The sequence below is a fragment of the Crocodylus siamensis genome, chromosome 5, assembly GCF_052110815.1.
Source record: "Crocodylus siamensis isolate JL-2025a chromosome 5, ASM5211081v1, whole genome shotgun sequence".
Classification (NCBI taxonomy): Eukaryota; Metazoa; Chordata; order Crocodylia; family Crocodylidae; genus Crocodylus; species Crocodylus siamensis.
The window spans coordinates 198225740-198247333 of record NC_143399.1 but is presented as its reverse complement, the minus strand read 5'-3'; the positions used below and the strand labels follow the sequence as shown (position 1 = coordinate 198247333).

Genomic DNA, 21594 nt, shown 5'->3' with positions numbered 1-21594 from the left:
GACACTGAGACAGCCTCTGAAACCCAGGACTGTCCCGGCCAACTCAAGACATGTGGTTACCCTAGGGATAATGGCCTCCCTCCCTGGCACAGCACTGTGAAATTTGCGGAAAAGCAGCCCTGTGTGGGACTCCATTGTCGTCATTCTTGCTTTTGCTTTCAGGGAAAGTCAGAGCTGATTGCCAAGCATTTCCCACCAGCAGGCTGATTGCGCTTCCTCCTACGACTGCCACAACACAAGCAGCCCTGGACAATGCTGTCTTGAGACTCTGACAGGACAACCTCGATTGCTGAAATAATCCTCCCTGCCTGCCAATCTCCTTGCCTTGAATTGTGCAGGCAACTGCAGATGGCTTCCCTGAGCTTCTAGTCTCAAGGTCACTGTGCTGCAGGGTGCTGGTGCTGCTGCCGCCTTCTCAGACACAACCCTTCTGCAAACACCCGCTTTGCTCCAAAAGCCAGAACAGCAGTTGGGCCGCGTGTCCTGGGTTGCTGCTGCAGGTGAAATCTAGTTTGACTCTGGCCAAATCAGGCAATGGTAATTTGCCTAGAAGGGGAGCCCGTTTTGGATGTGCAATGGTGCCAGCAGGACAGAGGCACAAACCATTAAATGGACCTGGAGATTGAGGCAGAGCCAAAACCTGCAGAGTTCAAGAGCTGAAACACACAGTGCAGCCTGTCCCCTACACATGGGCCCTACTGTTCTGCAATGCAAATGCTGCAGGTGACAACCAGCAGCAGGAATCTAAACACCAATGTGGAGTAAAAGAAATGGCCTCCCAAAAGAAAAGGGGGTTGCGCCTCCTAACCTGTATCCAGGCAAGGCATAAACCACGTGGGGTCTGCATGGCACTGACAGCACTAACTGGTGACCTGGCACAGGGCAGCAAGCAGGCAAGGTGCCTTGCTATTGCTCCTCAGGCATGTGTTTGAGCATCACTTTGGACCCATGCTAACAGCTACCCCTGCTTGATCTAGCTGTAAATGGTCACTGAGGCTGGGAAGTCCAAGGCAGCTGGATGTGATGCTAGCTGGGCTGCTGGCTATAGAAACCACACTGGCCCAGCAGCCCATCGGAGTCAGGCAGACAGACCCTTTCCTCTGACCTGCAGCTCACTTAGCACAATGTGTCCTAGTCACTTCCTGAAGAGGTGCTAAACTTAGCTGTTTCCTCAGCGTCCTTGCAGGGAAGTATATGCATTAGACGCTGAATTTACCAGGGTCACGCAAGAGCATGTGGAAAGGGGAGGGGAGAAGCCAGTGAATGGATGAAACCCCTTTAATCCAATGACTACAAAAGCCAGAGGGACAAAAGGGGAAAAGGATCTTCTGAGGCAAAGCCAAGCTGGTCACCTCACCCTCTGCCAGTGCAGGACCATCCCTTCCAACATGCTCCCAGAGCCTCACTCCACTCACGCAGCCTCCATCACATCCCTGGGGAGACCACGCCACAGGCTAGCGGCACTCTCAGCGTTACGATAGATTTCCTGGCATTCAGTCCAAGCGGTCTCCAAGTTTTGGTATGTCTCACTCCTCCTTCTAACCCCCAGGGCCATCTTAACCTCTCCCCTCTCTACACAACTGTGTGAGGAAGGGTCCCCCACTCAAGCAGGTGGTGACAGGCTCGACTTACCTGTCCACAGATCTGTCCAGAGACTGACAGCTCCCAGAGAGCGAATCGTCAGGGCTCAAGAAAGTGTCAAGCATCTGTGAAGAGCAAAGAAAATGGGAAACAAATGAGAAGAGTGAATTCTTCCACCTTGAGTTGTAGCAATTTGGGTAAAACACTCCAGGTGCTGAATGGGGATAAATGCATGCAGCTCCAGAATCAGCCAGCTTGCATCCACGGGTGGAGTCAGGCCTCACCTAAGAGAGGACCTCAAAGCATTGGAAACTAATTAAGCTCTTCTGTGAGGTTGGAAGGGGCTATTATTCTCTGCAATCATCATACGTCAATAGGGAAACTGAGGCACAAGTGATTCACCCCTGAGGCTTTCAAACATGCCAGGCATCAAGGAGGTGCACATGCTCGACACCTTTGAAAAAGTCTGAGCATGTGTGATTTTAGCCTAGGCCACAGAGCTTGACTATGGCTCATGAAGGAGGGGAGACCCAACCTCGCAACCTCCACAACCGCAAAACCGTCCTTCCCCTTGGCTGAGTTGAGGAGTGGACTTCAATCTCGCCAAGATGGTGAGTCAAATGCTGTATACGCGTGGCTTCCTGGATGAGATATTTGACTGGGTTGGGTTATTTATAGCTAGTTATTCACAATAGAAGGGCTGTGCTAGCTGGCCTGGTGCGCCCACAGATGCACACACTTCCACTTACAATGGAGTCTTCTCTGGGCCACCCAGCAGCAAAATCAGCATCGTGCTACAACAAAGCACCAATTAACCCTCAGCACCCCGCGGAGGTAGGTGCTGGCTGCAGCCTTCTGTGGGGGAAGCCAAGGCAGGGAGGTGAAGCGACTTGGCCAGAAGCATGAAGAAAGCTGGTCTCAGAGCTGGGATTAACATCTAGAAGGGAGCTCAGTCCCAGCGCACCCCAACACGCTTCCCTTTCTACGGGACGTCCTTATAGTTATGCCTGTTAATTGGTTGTCGTAGCAACACTCATCGTTTTGGCAGGAGCAGTCCCAAGAGACGCTGTAATTTTATCAGCTTCACATTTTCACCCCGAAGGCTGATGCATCATTGCAGGAACCCAGGCAAGGAGGCAGGACCTGTCCTCCGAGTCCGTGATTGGTATTGCAAACTGGAGAGTCACTGGGGGCCTTGGGGAACTCTCTAGCAGAGGCCCAAGCATGCCATCTTCAAGGTGCTCTTGTTCCCTATGAGCACAGTGGAGATGACAGTCTGAACTGGGAGCCCCATTCTGGCTCCACTAATCTCCCATGGTCATGGCCCCCAGCCACTGCTGCGCTGGCCCCAGGGTCACCGTTACAAGGAGCTAGAGGCTGGTGCCAGCCCCTGGATGCCATCAGCGAGCTGGCATGGACCAGCGCCATGCCGTAAAGCTAATGGCTCTGCATTACTTTACCCCAGCCCAGGTCCAGCCCAGGGCCCCGTCTCGCCCTTTGTTTCTGCCTGCTTGAGCACAGTTCAGAAACTTTCTGAACAAGGCAAGCCCAGCTTTTGGCTGCCAGAAGCACTAGAGATATCTGTGCTCAGATGCTGCCAAGACTCACCCAGAGTGGCTTTTATTTTATTAACGGCCATATAATAAACCCCTGAAAACACAACTTTGCCATGGAAACGTTGGCACAGCCTCCGCAACACTGCTGCTAGCGGGTGCCTTCACAGCACACAACACGCCCTTCTTTGCATACAGTCTCTTCTATGGGGATAGTTATGTATCCCCTCGCTTAGGGTAGCAGCCTCCCTTGGAGGTTCACCCATGTTCTGGACAGCTTTAAAGGCAGGGCAGCACTGGTCCCCACCTGCACAGCCAGGGCAGCCCAGAGGTTTCCGGCCCGGATCTTGTACTTTACCAGGGTCTCCTGATCCTGGAAGAAACTCCATGCTGTGCTGGGACCAAGATGGCCCAATGGACTTCATATGGGCACTGGGCTCCAGCTGCAGCAAGCCAGTCATCAGGCTAGCATTCAAGCTGCTCTGGTGAAGGGGTGCTCAAGCCCTGGCCCAGTATCATCCAGTCTGTGGCACCCCCCATGAATCTGGAAATTTGGTGGCAGGAAAGCAGTGGCAGCACTCTTCCACAACCAATTTCTAGATGCATGGGGAACTCCAGCCCCAGAGCACTGGATCAGCCAGCGATCCCAGCATGCAAGGTCAGGCAGGAGCAGCACCGGCTCCCAGGACCCAACCCTGGCAGGCGGGGAGCTGGGAGGGGGAGGCACTGGCTCCAGGGCCCAGTCAAGGTGTGGGGAGGCAGCAGGAGGGTGGTCCCAGGCCTCCAGGGACCAATCCCAGCAGAAGCGGGGGGACACCAGGCCCCTGGGGACCAATCCTGGCACACGGGGTGCGGGGGTGATACTGGACCTGCCCTAGGGTGCAATTCTGCCATGTGGGGCTCCATCCATCTCGCAAAACAGCCCCACCCCACTCATCTGGCCCGGAGGGCCAAAAGTGTTGAGCACCACTGGTCTGGGACAAACAGAGAGGATGGGAGCACAGCATTAAGTGGGCTGCCCCCCAACCCCAGCTGCCCCTTTCTGCTTTTAGGTATGGAGATGGTGAGACCAGAGGGCATTCCCACTTGCAGGCCACCAGCAATGCTGGGGTCACTGGGCTGGGTTCCTTACTAGGGAACCGAGACACAACATCTGGTTGGAATTAGAGGCAGAACCGTAGGAGGAAAAGGCTGCAAGAGCGGGGCCAAGAATGGGAACCAGAGCTCAGACAGAAACACAACACGGGAAGCAACGAGGTCTGCTCAACACTCGCAGCTCACTGCAGGCCCTGCAGCTTGCTGCTCTCCCATGGTCCTAGCACATGGCCCGGGAGCGGCACTCGCCCAGTTCCAGCAGTTAGCAGGGTTACAGGGTGCACGGGAGGAGGAGGGAGGGAGAGGGTGGGAAGGGAGATGCTAAGGGGTGATGCCCAAGTGGGATATAGTCACAGAAGCAGCTTCTCAGTAGATCTGGGAATGAGGCCCCCTGAGCACCCACAGCTGGAAAGTGCTGGCCCCCTCGGGACCTGCCCAAGCATGCACCACCCACCCATGCCCAACCCGGACCTGCAGTGTAGAAGCCACTCAGCAGTTGCCTGCACCTGCTGCCATCCTCATGACCTCAGCCCTGGGGAGCTCAAGAGCAGCCAAGGGGAGGCAACCCTGGAGCAGCTTCTCGACTCCACCCCATACCTTCCCTACCTCAGATTTGGTGTGGGTGACTGGGGAGAGGGAGGGAAGAGATGGGAGCGCAGGGGATACGAAGCCAGGATTAGGACTGTGATGGCATCACTGGACCCCTTGCAGACCTGGAGACTTTGCTAGTCTCCTCAGTCTTCCCTTCCTGGAGGGGCAGCACCCAGCAGTGCAATAACGTCCATCTGCCGACGGCAGGCGAGGCGAGGCTCTCAGCTGCCAGCTGCACTCACGTTCGGGTCCGTGATCTCTGGAATGAACTCCCCCTCGCTGTTAATGCTCGTGTAGGACCCCTGCCGCGCGATCTGCTGCTGCTCCTCGGGCACGCTGCCTGGGGGCGGAGAGCTCCGGCCGGTGTGCAAGGAGCCTGCAAGGCAAAGGTGATGGTGAAGGACAGAAGGAAATAGCCCCTGCGAGGTCCTTCCAGGGGGTTGGGCACAGCCCTTCCACCTGATCGAGCCGGAGCTGTGTACTAAGCTCGACTGATCACCGAGAGAGGGGACAGCGAGAGAGGGGAGACCCTGCATGTCAGAGCTTCGCTCAGGACTTCGGAGCAGATGCTGCCTTTGCGCTGTGTGTCTGTATGATGCTGCCCACTTCTCACTTCATCCCATTGCTCTGCGACCCACCCCAACCACCCGCAGCAGCACTCACGCACTCCACTGCTTGTCACTGTTGTCTGCATCAGCCACACAAATTTAGCTATTTCTTCTCTCCTCAACCCCTGCTTTTCTCCTTGCATTGTTCAGTAATCCCTTAGAGACAAGGGGTCAGGCAGTGCTCTGCTTCTTTCAGTGCTGGGGCAAGTTATGCCAAGGATCTACATGATCAGCAAGGCCGAATCTGCGTCTCCAACAGCACAAGTCATTCCAACCAGGTCCTAAGAAAGCTGCTTAAGAGTACAGTTTCCTGCACCCCTGGCTACTTCTGCTGCTCTCATTGGAACTCCCTGTGGTTGGGGTCTCCTGCGCTGCTAACAAGATGCCAAGGGCTAAATGCTGTATTTCAAGAGCAGATTCATAAGAGAGAGCCCGTAGCTTCCCCAGCTCACAGTGCGTCTCACAACACACTGTCACTGTAGCTACCATAACACACGGGAAGCAACAGGCCGAATTCATCACTAGCGTAACTCTGCTAGTTACCCCAGGCATCTTTGGACTTCCTCCTCCTTCCACTTACACTGATGCAAATCAGGAATTGGCTCACTGATGTGAACAATGCTGCCCCAGATTGAAAAAAACAGGCCCCCGTGCACCTATGCTGAAGCAAATTACAACCCAGCGTAAAAGGTGCACTAGGGGGAAAAAAGAAAAGAATGTCATCGCCTTTTGCTGCTGATTCCTTCCTTAGATTTTAAAAATAATAATCAGATGGGTTTGGAGTCATTTTTCTTTTTATTCTTTTCCCCTCAGATTTCCTGCAGGATAAGCGCCCTGAGAAAAAAAAATAATCCACATGAACTGATGCCAAGACCAAGGAGAAAAAATGGTCCCACTTGTTACAGCTCTCCTATCGCACTGGCTTCAAACCAGGCTTAGCAAGAAAAACAAATGGGAAGTACACCACAGCTTCTTTCCCCCGACAAAAATCGTTTAACCACTTCATCGCTCAGTTGCCTTAAATAAACCAGGTCTGCAGGATTACTGTTCACTTATTTCTTTGCACCTGGCAGAGGGTGTTAAGGATGGACACAAAAGCAGCCCCTACCCCAAAAGCAATTAGTGACTATTTTGCATGTTTGAATTACTTAGTCTCAGCTGGATTTAGGATTTCTATCACTGAGATGTTACAATACCTCTCACCATTTGCTTTCCAAGAAAACCTTATGTCCCAGTCCCATGGTGATTCATCAGTTCCAAGCTTAACTTTAAAGATAGCAGTAGTCCCCATGGACTGAAACAGGACTGTTCCCAAGTGTAAAGAAACCTGCCACAATGGCTGGACAAGGAGTAAACTGGATGGAGAAAGGGCTGTCTAGAGGGACAAAGCTCTGGGAGAAGCTGCTGGGACTTGTCCCCGTAGTTTCAACACCCACAGACACAGTGCTCAGAGCTCCCGTGATAGTTTCATAGTTTCTAGGGTCGGAAGGGACCTGAGCAGATCATCTAGTCCAACCCCCTGCCATGGCAGGAAAGAGTACTGGGGTCAAACGACCCCAGCAAGGTGTTCATCCAGCCTCCTCTTAAACACCCCCAGGGCAGGAGCCTGCACCACTTCTCTTGGAAGCTGGTTCCAGATCCTAGCTGCCCTGACCGTGAAGTCGCGCCTCCTGATATCTAACCTAAACCTACCCTCTGCCAGCTTGTGACCGTTATTCCTGGTCACTCCTGGCGGTGCTCGGGGGAACAGGGACTCCCCCAGTGCCTGCCGGTCCCCCCTGACTAGTTTATAACAGGCCACAAGATCCCCCCTCAGCCTTCTCGTTTTACTAAGAGTTTAGATTGTGGATTGTATAGGATAGTTTGGACAGGGATGATCCTGTCTTAGGCTGGTGGTTGGACTAGATGACCTCTGGAGGTCCCTGCCAGCCCAACTTCTCTATGATTTCTAGAATTTTACAATATGGCCTAGACACCACTTTAAACTTGGTCCAACCTTGGTTGTGGAACTTAGGATCTGACAGTCCTCCAATGCTATTCCACTATTTCTGCAGGCCTATACTTCCCAAGGCCTACTCACTCCCTACTCGCATCCTATGCGCTGGAAACCACCTGCCAGTTTAAATACACCCACATGGTTTAACTCCTTATTCTGTGCAGCCTGTTCAATTTGTGCGCTATTCAGCTCAACTGAGTGGCCTGACAAGGTGGTGTGGCCTGGCATGGAGGATGCTAGGGCTGTGCGAAATTTTGCCCACAGTTTTATTCTGACTCATTTCGAGCTCGAATGTCCCCTCGGCACTCACCCCATGCCGCGGTCCATATGCCCGTTTTGCAAAAAGCAGAAGCATTGCAGGTAGACGGACAGTAGGACTTTGCATGAGGCATCCGCTCCCCGCACACACCCTTCAGTGTGTAGGACAGACCCAGCCCAGCCACCATTAGCCAAGCCCCAAAGGGGTCCATCACCACCTGTTACAGTCATAAGCGCCAGGTGACAAAGCACCGTGACCAGGACCTGAGACACCTCATCCTCAGGCATTCAGACAGATAAGATAACCTTATCCACCCAAGGAGGACTAGAGAGACAATGCTGACACAGCCCAGCAGCACAGGTAGCTCACCACAGCTCATGCCGAGAGATGGCCAAGGTGGAAGGGGTGGTGTTGGTGTTTGCCCTAGACCTCTGATGCCAAGGGAAGAGCAGCAATGCCAGGGCCAGAAAGGCGATGCCCAAGGGGAAGGAGCAGGGTCTCAAAGAGCTTGTTCACGACAGGAGCAGAGCGCCCAGGGCCAGCTGGTGTCAATCAGGACAGCACCGCTGCCATCAAGATACCTCCAGGGACTTGCCCCAGACACGCGTCTGGCCTCTGGCCCCAATTACTCCTCTGAGCCGAGCTGCTCTGAGCAGAAAGTGGAGTTAGACCTCCACGCCGCATTACGTACAGCATCATGTAAGGCCATTAGCTCAGGACTAGAGCACAGCATGTCCTGAGCAGGGCCGGCCAAGCCAGCACAGAGGCCCTGACAGCCACTGCTGGCATTCGCCAGGACTTTTTGTGTTCCTTTCCGTTACGTTTCTTAAGCAGCTTTCATCCAGCATGTGCAGAAAGTCCGGGCTGTTGCACGTACAGCCGCGTCCCCCCATGCCAGGCCTGGCTTCCCTCTGTCTAAACATTCCTGGCTTCGTTGTCCCGCCTGCTGCAATAGCTCACCCCAGGGCTCTACCAAAGACTCACCTCCCAGCAACCCCCTACCCCTACTGACCAGGGACCAAGATAAGGCTGAGGATGCTGCTATGATTTCATGGCTGTAAAAGCTTCATCAGACGCTGCCTATGCTCACAGCTGCAGACCCCAGCCAGGGAGGGCTCAGGCCTGGGCTGCTGCTGCTACATAAACCAAGAGACATTGTGTAAAGAGAAGATATTCCTAAGAGTCCCTGGCTAAGACACAGGGGCTCAGGACGCAGCACCAAAGACGACAAGGATTTGAGGGATACCGCGTTGTGCCAATGGGACTGTTCATCTGCAAGCATGTCAGACTATGAGCTGCCCCAAGCGCAGGCGGGTTCCCAGGGAACAGCTCTACCTCCTGCCCTCTCATCTCCCTGTGTCACAGGTCTCCCCACCCCGCACTGATTCTCAGAGGATGCAAGTCTGCTGCATCCCCTGCTTAGGTTGTGTCTATATTAAGTTTGCCACAAAACTCAGGTCCTTCTGGTAACACTGTGGGTGGATCCATACTTGCAACTAGCTGGGGAGTGACAAAAAGGGTCCTACTACCACTGACGGGCCACCAGAAAGTGTAGTCACACCCACGCTGTGTTTGTCTATATAATATCTATATTTGGCTGCTTGTGTTTCCTGGATAAGCAAGAACATCGTCCTTCAGGGTGTTCCCCGAAATCCTACATGCTCCAAAGGGGATACGGCATGGCTAGGAGATGGCCAAGACCCCACAGTCCTGCCTGACAGTTCAAGGCAGACACTAGGTACGATACAAGCCCCTGTGTTCACCTGAACCAGCTCTTTGCAAGCAGAGTGCCTGTAGCCAGAGTGGCCAGGCTTTACAGTCCCTCTCAGGCATGGGAGGCTTTAAAAAGTTGCTCAACACTGGAAAGTGACTGCAGAAAAATTAGGGCTAGGTGAAAATTTCCCATCAAAACTCATGACATGCACAAGGGAGGAAAAAAAAAAACCCCCAGCTTTGATTCCCAGAAGTCAGGTTGACTCTGCGAAAAAAAAAAAAAAGAAAAAAAAATTCTCATCGCTTTGCTCATAGGCTGAGCAATTTCCTTGAATGCAAAATCACTGGGGGAAATGGCACAAAGCTGCCATTTTTTAAAATCACTTTCCAGAGCAGAATTTCTCTTAAAATAATATGCAGATTAGAAAAGGCAGAGCTGAGATTTCCACTCAGCCAAACGGATTTAGATTAACAGGGAGCAACCTTCTGCACCCCAGGGTGAAGAAGAAATAGCCCAACTCAAGAGACAAGCACCCAGGCTGGCAGGTGGCCATAGCACGGGGCTGGGCAGCACCCGTTCCCTTAGGGAAACCACCATGGGGTTATCCATGACCACATGTAGCTTGCACAGTGGCTGAAAACAATGGCCTCACCATCGACTCAGTGACACCTACCAGCCCCCTGGACTGTCCAGTCGCCAAGCCACCCAGTGCCACCAGGGAAGGAAAAAGAGCAACCTTCTGTATTACTATTGCCCCTAAGGAAAATCCAGGTGCTGTAGCAAGAGGCTTCTCCATAAGTGCGCTGGAAAACCCAGAACAGAGGACAATATGACCTCAAAATTAAGACACGGGACCAGAACTGAGAAAAGCTGAGTTTAGCTCCCAGCTCCGCCAGGGAGTGCCTCATTCCCTATCTTTGAAGGATGGATGGCACTTCCTTTGTCTTTGCTGTCTATTTAGCCCTCACCTTCCAGGGTGAAAGTGGGTCTCTTGCCAAGTATTCCTACAGGGCTGAGCCCAAAGGAAGTCCAATTCTGGCTGGGGATGCTATAAAAACATGCACATGTTTTACAGCGTAATAAAACCCTAATGCAGCACGGCCACAAATCTAAGTGAGTGCCCCACCTCACATGAACCCAAAATAATCTGATCTCACCCCATCCGCCACTACATACATAAACAATTCTGCCATTCACACGCACGCATTAGCTCCCCGTGCCATTGCTGGCATTCGACTGCTGGCCTGTATTCACGGTGTAACGTAGCTCAAGAGGAGCATTAGAGATGTTATTCTGTCCAAGCCCAGTTTCTACTGAGGCTCTGTGCAATAACATGTATTCATGTGTGCTCTTCATTCATAATTATCCAGGGGCTCTGCCAGGGTCTGGGCAAACTCTCAAGAGCAGCATGAGCTAAATGAAAACAATGGGAAAAGAAGAAAGAAACCTGGCAAATAAAAACCGCAAAGCCAAACAGCACTCTTGTACACATAAAGGCAGCTCTTCTGATTTTGGTGGGAGGCAGGCATGGCTGTCATAGGGCAGAATTTCACTTAACATAGGAGAATATGCAGTATATATTCTATACTGGCATGGCTGCACATATTGTGAGCGAGAGAAACAGCAAATCCACAAGAAGACACACCTCTCTCTTGTAGTCTCCACTTATGGAAAAATCCTGTAGTGTGCATACTATGGCCAGCTGTTTGGCACAGGGCCTGTGGCCATGTCTACCCCACCTCCATGCCACTCCTGGGAGCACCACAGTGAAGCATGCCTCACCCACTCAGCACACGCCTGAAAATGAGGCCTCAGAGCAGCACTGAGCTCAGAGACATCCATAAGCTCGCTCTCTCTCAGAGGGAAGAGTGCAGGCAAAATCAGCTTCATAGCAGCCCATGGAGATGGTGTACACAAGCTCTCTGTCTTTGAGCGTGTGTGTGTATATAATGTCAAGCCCAGTGTCCCTGACCAGACAGAGACCTCAGGCAGAGCCAGTCCACCTATATTAAATAATCTAGGTTAAAACAGACGTCCTTTGAAACGAACCACAGAATGCAGTACAGGACAGTCTCTTTTGTTCAGACCGTGCGATCCAGCCAACAAAGTGTAACCGAGAAATATCTACCTGGAACGGTATTCCTTGTCGGCTTGCTAGCCTTATAAAAGTATACCTGCCTCTTAAATTCTACAAGATTTTTTCTGTAAAGGTCTTATTAACACTAACAGACCAAGAAGACTCTAGTAAAGGCATTTTTCACCCAACGATCTCAAAGCACTTCACATGGAGGCAGGAAATCAGCATGTCACAAACAAGGGAAACCAAGGCAAAGGCAGAAGAAGGTCTTGCCCAAAGCCAGGCAAGGAAGTGACAGAGCCAGAATAGGCACAGGCCAACAGAAACCATCCAAGCAGACCGAGGGCCAGAAGTGCCGGCACAACTTTTCCCCAGGATGAGACTTGGACAATAATTGCATGGAGCCGTGGGTGGACTGGCCAGCTGTGAAGGGGCATTCATGGAGACACAGCACTCCAGGGGAGAAGTTGGGTATGGGACTCAGGCAGTCCTGGCAAACCCAGGGGCATCCCATCTCACTGACCTGTTGAATACTTCCGCGTCCTCTCGCCGTCCTTATACAAAGACCCCATGATGTCTCCCATGGACTTGGAGATTCTCATTTCATGCTGCTTACTGTTGTTGGGCTGTAGGAACTAGAAAGCAGACGAAGGCCATCAGAGAGGTGGTTTGAGCCATTCCAGGTGCCCACATGAAATGGATCACATCTGGAGCCCATCGCCATATAATGTGGGCCCAAGGAGGCTGAAGTGGAACCTTTCATGATACGGAGCATGGAGAGGCTGATAAATATGATTCAAGTGCTGCAGGGAAGGGAAATGGTACCTCAACTAGCAAGGACAGTAAATCAGACTTCTTGGTTCTGGATGCAACCTATTTGGTTGGTTTCAGATAGAAGATGAGGAGAAGCTGGCTGGGCCCTAAGAAGTTTTCACTCTAAGGCCCCGCTCTTGCAATCTGACTTGTGTCCCCTGCAAGCCCCATGGCCCCCAGTGCAACTCTATGCAGCTTAAAGGATTCATCCACGTTGATCAGACTATGGAACTGGGGCCGGAGAGGAAACCTAGACTGGTGAAGCGGGAGGTGGAGGGGAAAGGAACAGCAAATCCCAGGTGGTAAGTGCCAAGGGTGTACGGTGATACATGCTATGCCCCAGTACATCACAGCTCTGCTGGGGCACAGATTGCCCTCAAGAACCCATGCCCTGGCCAAGCAGCTGGATCAAGTGAGGCACATCTGTACAGTGCAAGGGGAAGCCTATTCTGTTCCCTGGTCATAGCATCACCCTCTCCCTAGACACTGGAGCAAGAGCTAATGGCCACCCCAGTTTCCTATGGGATCCCACGTGAAACTCCAACCTACCAACCCACCTGCAACCACTTTGCAGCAGTGACTACTGCTGCTGCAGTGCTCCTGCAATCACCAGGAACCGCTAGAGACTGCCCGGTCGGAGGCAACTGGAAGCAACGTGAGGAAGCCCAGGGCAACACTTGGGAGAGCCAACTTCCTGCTCCAGTCTCTGCACAGTGCTATGAATTTCCCACCGCTGCAGATCACCCTTAACACCCACTGAAGTCAGTGGGAACCAAGGACACTCAGCACCACTTCAGGTTGGGATATGATGTGGAAGAAACTGCCACTGTTGCACTGACTGTCTCGCTGCCCCTTGACGCAACGCCCAGGGTACAAGCTCACAGCCACTCAGCACATACCTTAGCAAAAGCAGCGTGCAGATCTATGGAGCCACACAGCTATTCCTTTATAGGGTACCCAGCATGGGTTAGTCGTGCTTAACATGCTTAATTGCAATGCCACAGAGCTCAGGGGGTGGAAGCAGAGGGTGCAAAGGAGCTGCACAGCCTGGGATGCCGCAGACTGCTCCACTCTCAGCCTCTTCTTGTAGAGTAAAAGCACTCCATGGTCTCTGAACAGATCGTGCCCTTTGCCACCCCCCCTGCAAAAGCAAGGATGCTGACCATGTAGGTCAACACTGCTACAAGGATAGCCCATGACAAGAGAGTCATGGTGTCTCTTAGCAAGATGCTAGGCTGTGGGGTCTCACAGAAGTTCCCCGGAGGATGCACTGTGTGGAGGATCCCTTGCAAGATTACACACATCCCTGTTGGTCTCACAGATCTCTAAAGGCACCTGGCACCTTAGCAATCCATCCCAGACAGTGCTGGAATAGACCCAACCACTGTTACAGCAAACAGGGCTGCTGGCAGCAAGGAGTCCAGATCAGAGGCCTACGGGCAGAAGATGGCCAGCTTGGAGCAGACACCCCCGGGCAGCCTCCCCTTCTGCTCCGTGCTGTTAGAAGCCTCTCGTTCCCGCTCCCCCCGCCCCCTCACCTCCAATAACATTGCATCTTGCTCCATGCATGTGAGGACACAAGGTAAAGGGCTCACACTCGTTTTCTTTGGCGCCTTCACAAAGATCCGCAAGCTCTTCAGAGAGGGGCTCAGGTCCAAGTGTTCCACCGCTCGGTCCAAGTCTTCCTGGGACTTCAGCGGGATCAGGAGCTGGAAGGGATTGAACAAATGCCCAAGGGCAGCAATGTCACACACTAGGAAAACAAAGGGAGCCAAAACCTGCCCTCCAAGCACAGAAGGACTGGGAATTCTGGGGCAGGGCGAGGCATCTCCACATCTGGATGGAGAACAAAACCCCGGTGCCCCTGGGCTTTCAGGGCCCTGACCTCTTCTTCCAAGATCTCATCTGCAGAAAAAGAGACTGAGCTTGCAACAACGATGCTTGCAAAAGACCCAAGAGAGTGCAAGAAGGCTGCTTCAGTGACCAAGTCAGTAGGAAGACTCACAGAGCTGAGAACAAGCCTTGTGCTCCATCGACAGCTCCACCTACTCAGCCACCTGCCCTTATGGCCGTTGATGGCTTTTGGGGCTGGTTGTTTCTCCAAGTCCCCGTGATGGCGCTGCCAAGGCCCACACCCAAGTCTGCTTGGGCTGTTGGTGCGGTCTGTGCAATCTGCAGCAGGGGATTTCAGCCAGCAGTGCTAGAACGGCTGCCCTAGCGCACCCCCCTCTAAAGCCGGCTGCCACAGCTGACATAAGCTGTAATATGCACCTCTGCTGTTTACCCTGGTCTCGCACAAACCCAGGCAACAGTACCTTAGTCTGTCTGCTCTAAGGCAGCCAGCTTCTTCATATGGGCAGCAAGGTGCAAAATCAAGGCAAAGGCCACCTGTAGAAGCAGTTTAGCCCCCAAATGCAGAACAAATTCCCACCTAAAGCTACAGATTCAAATCCCAACAAGGTTCTGCATCCTTCAGAGGTAAAGAAACTGAGATAGGCAAAGTCCTATCTGGACGACTGTGGGGATTCCTTTTTAAGTACAGGGCTTTAGCCTAGTGCCTTTGCCCAAATTTCGATCTTTATCGATCTATATTCTATTTTCGATCTTTATATATATATTTCTGTATTCTATTTTCGATCTTTTTTCGATCTATAGTGCAAACTGTTTTCTTCCTTGCAATGCCTAAGGCAGCTGCATTACAAAGGTGCTATGTGACAGATTAATACTGTAGTCTGTTACCAGGGGCAAAAACCACACCTGTATTTTCCCCCATATACAGCATGATCCCCCTAAGGTTATACGGCCGGGCATCAACCTTCTCTCTGGCAGCCTGGTGCCAAGTTCAGCCAGCAGGCCACAGTTTGCATTTGTGCATGTGCTAAGATATGCAGCAGTCCAGCCGGCCAGGGGACAATGAGTATCCAGAGCTCCCAGTAATTTCCCCACTGGCTTTAATAGGAGCTGCAGCTGCCCAGCACTTCTGATAGATAAATCCAACAATCCATGCGCTCAGAGTTCGCATTGTTGGACACAGCCAAAACACACTACTGCGTCAGATGAAAACCCGCACAGGAAGACATTATGAACAGCCACCTCTATCTCTCTCCATCACGGGATGCTGCTGCTTGTGAACTGCTGCCAGGGGGTTTGGCTGTCAGCCCATAGGTAAATACATGACAGACTGTGTGCATCATGTCCAGGGTTTCAGGGATGAAAGGCACAGGAGTGCAGCCAGGTGAACAAGAGGCTGTAGGCACCGGCCAGCTCAGATGAGACCTCAGCCTGGGAAACTGCTACAGAGCTGTTCCAGATGCCTTACTATACAAGTGTGCATCTGGGGAGCCTCTAGCATGAGAGCCTGTCATAGTTCGTAGTGCCTTTATCTGCACTGTGCAATTACTGCCATTTTGCAGAGAGAACTGAAGCACAGAGAAGTTAAGGGCCAAATGCATACAGAAACTAGGGCAGTGCAATGCATAAAACTTAATTAGCAGTGCCTAGTAGATTCACAGGCCTGAGTTTGGTGCCTGGGCTCCCACATAGTGTCAGCGGAGAGTTGCACAGCTTAAAATGAAACTGTTCACATGTCAGCAAGCTTAACAAGAAGCCATTAAAGCTATCCTGTAGGAAATACAAGGAGAGGAATGGGATGTCAGCTCCAGTCCACAAAGGCTGTTGACTACCTAAGTGTAGACTGGATGGAGGCACCCGTCTCTATCCATGATCCTCAAGTACAGATCTGCTCCTGGACATAGGCAGCTGAACCTGGTCAGTGCTTTTCCATGGGCAAAACCTGCTGCCCAGCATGAGAGAGACAGACAGATTGACCCCACAACCCAGAGGTTTGGATACTTCGCTAGGATGAGGGGACTCAGATGGCTTGTCCCTGCTCCAAGGAGCACTGTACAAATGGAAACAGTGCCAGCGGAGGGAGCACATCCCCCCAGGACACCCCCTAGCATCACGGTCACGGCATTCCAGCTGAGATGTAGAACAGCTGTGTTCAACATGTGGCCAGCTGGATGAGGGATATAAAACACAGTTCTTCACGCCCCAGGGGAGTCCCCTTACAGCGGACAATGCACATACACAAGTACACACATGCTCTCCTCTCTGGCTGCCTTCTGTACAGGTTAGAGGCAGTCTGAGAATATCCCCAGGACTGGGAGACAGGTGGGGCAGTGCATTGTTGGAGGATCCCACTTAGCGCCTCTGGCACCCTACGACTCGCCCAACTTTACACAAGAAGCTGGTGGCAAAGATGGGAACTGAACCCAGGGCTCTCAAGTCCTAGACTTTGATACTGTATAACAAGGCGGGGTGGAGGGTGGGCAATTATTTGGGTTTCAAGGCCACTTAGGGAGTTTTGGTGAGCTGTTGTGGCTTGGGTCAGAACACCCACACCTTCTGACCCACAAGAGCTCACCCAAACTTCCCCGGTGGTAGATTACTAAACCAATTTAGTACCCCCGTGATCCCAGCCCTGGCTCCACCCAACTGTCCCACTCCCTGCCCCATCCCAAGCACCCAGCCGAGTGCCCCCTGCCTGCAGGTGTCCCAGGCTGGTCTCCACCGAGACCCTGCCCACCCCTTGCCCCCAGCAGTAGGTGCAGGGTGGACAAGTTGGGATGCCCAGGCAGCAAGGCCAGGTCTGGCAGCAGTAGCACTGGCAGTAGCAGCCAGAGGGAGCCACCACTGCTGGGGCTGCTGGGAAGTGGAGTCTGGCTGCCGCACTGCCCCAAACCCACTGCGTGCCTGGGGGCAGCGGTACCGGGCACATGCACCACAGCCTGGGATGTTCCCCATGCCTGGGCTGGACAGGGCTGAGGGATCTACTATGGGCCAGATAAAATCCCTTGGTGGGCCAGATTTGACCCATGAGCCAGATTTTGCCCACTTCTGCCCTATAGGGTACTAGGTCTTGGGTTTTGTGTCAGGGTTGACAGTAAATTTATGAAGAATTTACCTTATCGGTTTGTATAGGATGGTTTGGATAGGGATACTCCTGCCACAGGGCTTGGACTAGTTGACCTCTGGAGATCCCTTCCAGCCCAACTTCTGTAGAAGTCGAAGACTTTAGGATGCCCTAAACAAGGAGCACCCGTCCTGGTGGGATCTTGCCTGGAGAATGACACTTTCCTGATATGCTGCTTAACCCTACTAAAGTCAGCAGAGCTCCACATGTGCAGCAGACAGAGAAACCTAACCCAAGTGCTCCTGTCACTGAAAATCCTGGTAAGAAATTGGGTCAAATCCTGCCCCCACTTGGATGGAGATATGTCCTACTCATTGCAGGGCAGCAGCTGGCAGCAGAGTCTCTCTTTTACAATGCTTGATACTGCTTTTTGCTAAAGCCTACAGGCCCACTCTGTCCTTACATGTCCTCTGGTTGTGTCCAAGAATGCAATCTGGCTTTGGACCTTTGGGGTATTTCCACAGTCCCCATCCCTGCTCCTCCGCTTACCCAGCTCCTCACAAGTCTTCCAAATGGCACTTGCTCTGCTCGTGCTTTGAACAAAATGTTCTGCAGGTCACTTTGTCTCGCTCCAGTATCACAACATGAGTATGCTTACAGGCTTGCTCGGCAAAGCCAAGAACATCGGGCAGAAATTGCCCTCTTCTAGGGTGGAATCAGGCCAGTGTTTTGCTTGGCTTTGCCTATTCCTCATGTCTGGCAAGCAGATTTTGCTCCATTTGGCACCCAGGCTGCTGCGTACAGGGAGACTGGGAACTGAGTCCTACTAGACACTTAACTAAATATAGACACTGGCACAACCTTGGAGTTAACTGGCAGGTTGTGCTCAAAGTAACTGGGCTGCATCTTAGCCTCTCCCATGAGTTTCTCCTCTCTATAAACTTAGCAACTATGACAGCAACCTGAGGTGCCCACATCAGCAAGGGAGGGAGAGCTTGCAGAGGGAGCCGGTGGCCAATGCACCAAGACTTACATATAAATGCAAAGGTAAAATTGGCCAATATGTATTATATGGAATATTTATATATAAGCATACTCCTGTAACACCTGGGGACTGCACCGAGTACAGCCTTGTGCAAACACATAATGAGACTCACTCCAGCTTATAGAGCTGAAACGCACAAAGACAGGTCAAAAAAGGGGAGATGGGGCACAGCGAGGGGAGGTCACTTGCCCAATCTCACGCACTGTGTCAGTGGTAGAGCCAGCAACACAGCCCAGAGATTTCAGGGGGAATTCAAAGGGGACAGTCCAGTGGTTCCCAACCAGGATGCCATGGCTGGATACCACACCACATTAGCACAGACAGACATGCAACCGTGACTCACAAGATAAACTCAGAGGTTTCAAATAAGAATCCACAATGTTAAAAACAATTCTGAGCTGTTGTGCCCTTTCTGAATTCCTTGCCATGGAAGAATGGCTGTATTATCTTTATCCAGTCAAAAGTTGAGTGCAACTATGAGACTGCATTTTCCAAGGGGTGCCTTGAGTCTAAAAAGGGATCATCTCCCCAGAGCTGAAGTGCATGTGGGATTGCCAAAGCTCAGCAGTGTGGGAAGGTCCAGCTCAGATGAGAGGGATACCCAAAGTCTCTTGACTGTCTAAACTCTTTAATTTTTACCAGGAGGAAAAATAGGCAAAATGCTGACCCTCATCACTCCAGATTTACACAGACGGAGGTGGAATTACACTACATTTACATCAATGTAACCAAAACCAGAATTTGGCACAGAAGGCATCATTAGCCTACAGATGACGTGCCATTATCAGGACTTATAGACGCCTTCCCTCAAGGCTGGCTCCATGTATAAAGACTGTTTTCATGATAAAGCTGTCAGGTAAATTGCTGCTCTTACAAGAGCTGCCAGTTCTCACAAGGAGAAAACACTGATGGACAGAAAAAACCCCAACTAAAGCTAAACTCAACCAAACTCTCACCATAATTAGCAGCCAACTTCAGATTGGGTTAGGTACTATACAAAAGTATAAGGAGACAATGCCTAGCAGAGGGCAAAGCCCATGATGTAAGAGTTGTATTTGTTGTTGGAAAAAAATCTTTCAATGGAAAGAAGCCTGGGATGAAGTGACTCACTCCTGGAGAATCCCATGCAGGAGACCACCAGAAAACACTTGAAATTAGAAAATTTACAACATTTCTGACCACATCCAATGCCACAGCCTAGATCATTTGACATGGCATAAGAAGCAAATTAGGAGTAACATCACAGTCTTTTGATTGATCCGAAACTCAAGTGACACCCAGCTCCAAGCACTAGTGCCTTGGAGCACTGCTGGGCCTGAACCACCACACACCCAGGACAGGGAGCTTATAAGCACATGCCCAGCCCTGTTCCAGGGTGGCTGTGTTGTGTGCATTTCAGGGTGCAGTGTACAGGGAACAAATGTGCCCCGTGCTGAAGAGCAGGACAGTCAGGTTCATCACATAGGAAAGAAAAACAGGGCAATGCAAGCATGTTGTGGAACTGGCAAGCTCCTTCACAGAGTAGGGCTGGAAGGCACTTCCAGAGGTCACTAGTCCACCACCCTGCCCGAGACAGGATCACCCCTATCCCATACCAAGCTACTGTCCAACCTCTTAGCAAAACTACACAGCCAATCCTGACACAGCCCCAGACATAACACCCAAACCTGCCACAGGTAAAACAAGGGGACCGCAGCAGCCAGCATAGGAAGGTTTTGTGCCTCCATGCTCTCTTGCTGAATAGAAAGGTGAGGGATAACTAGCTGCATGATGTGGGCTGGGTACCCAACCACTCAGTACCTCGTTGTTGGCATAGTGCAGATCCATCATCTGTCCAAAAGCATCCATGACTTTCTGCAGCACTTCTTTGAATCTGACCGGTCTTGGAAACTGGATAATCCTAAAAACAGAAATAAGGGTAGAGGTGTCACTTGGATAAACCTGTGCTGTGGAAGTAGATTAGCCTCAGCCTGGTGGAGCAGGGACCTATTCTCCGATGTCATGACATACCCTATTCATAAATAATGATCAATAATTATGGGGCCGATCGTGGCAGGGAGGCCACAAGCAACCTCTCCTTGTCCACACAACAGCTCCAACACAGATGGTGAACTCAGGCCCCGCTCCTTGCGGGTAATGTTCCCTCAGGGGCTGGGGGGGCTTGTTCCATCCAGAAGGAAGCGCGGTCGCCTCTCAGATCATGCCCCGAGGCTCACAGCACAGCCCCTCTGTCCTCAATAAAGGTACAAAGATTCCCTTCCAGGGCAGAACCTAGGTCCAACAGCACGTCCTTGAGATCACACCTGGGCCAGTTTCCCTTGTGATTTGTCATTTCATGGGTTACAGAGTAGCAATGAACAGCAGACTAAAGATGGCTTGGTTTGCTAGGGCAACTCTCCTATGCCTGCAGATGCAGGGTCCCATGGGTTTCAGCAGGAGCTGCAGGTGTGCAAGCATACAGGATCCAGCCCCGTGCTGCGTGCATTGTGTTATCCTCTACTGAGTGCATTAGCCATTGTGACCATCAGCCTGAAACCCCTTCTCTCCAAGGCAACCTGCCCAGCCAGGCCCTGAACCCTGCCACGAGCGGAGATCCTTCCCTGTAAATGTCAAGTTGGGAAGGGCGGACGGGCTTCGAATAGCAGCTCTGTTATTATGGGACTCATGCCCAAAATCTACTTATCTTGAGTAAGTGTCACAGGCTGCTAATCTCTTTAGTGGGAGATTCAATGGCCAACTGTGGTTCAATAGGCCACAGAAATAAAATTAAAAGTGGACAGAAGAATCCAACCACATCTAATCATGGGGCATTTCATGGATTCCAGTTTGGAAATCAATTGCCTGGGCACAAAGGAGATTTGTAGCTACTGGGCAGGCCTTGCAAAGGGGAACTCTCCTCACAGGGCTTCCAGTGTGTGCACGCAGGGCTGGGTAGAAAGGTGCAGACAGGTGGCCCCAGGTGCAAAGCAGAGTCGCATTAGTGTCATGAGAGCAGGTACACACCTTTTCTCCCCGTCATATTCAAACTTGAGCCTGGCGTTGCGCTGCTGAAAGAAAGAAGACAGTTAATAACCAAGTTCTTTTACACTGGACTGGCAGGGTCTGATTCAAAGCCCTGCAAAACTATCAAAAAGATGCCCACTAACTTTAGTAAGACCCTGTTGAAGGCCCACTGCCTTCAGATGGACCCAAGGATGGATTATACCATGGGATCCCCAGGCTGCCTCCCTCCTTAAACACAGGAACCCCCAGAATCTGGTAAAAATAATCTTGTCTATCAATAAAAAGAGCCTCTAGTGACAGTAACTGGCTTTTAACTCTGCATAACTGATAGGTTTGGTATGATA

The 21594-nt window shown here is 51.7% G+C and overlaps 1 protein-coding gene across 3 annotated transcripts in view; it reads right to left on the bottom strand.

Moving 5' to 3' along the window:
* LOC149865115 (mitogen-activated protein kinase kinase kinase 3-like) overlaps positions 1-21594 on the bottom strand; it is a 106976-nt gene that overhangs the window by 27870 nt on the left and 57512 nt on the right. For 2 of the 3 annotated variants that reach the window (XM_090047787.1, XM_090047788.1), the window contains exons 5-10: positions 21251-21294; positions 20048-20147; positions 13883-13996; positions 11998-12109; positions 5063-5196; positions 1633-1706 (exon numbers count right to left, since the gene is read on the bottom strand). In XM_090047787.1, coding sequence (XP_089903913.1) covers positions 1633-1706; positions 5063-5196; positions 11998-12109; positions 13883-13996; positions 20048-20147; positions 21251-21294 — 578 coding nt within the window. The remainder of the gene's footprint in view (positions 1-1632; positions 1707-5062; positions 5197-11997; positions 12110-13882; positions 13997-20047; positions 20148-21250; positions 21295-21594) is intronic. The other variant, XM_090047789.1, reaches the window with a different exon arrangement.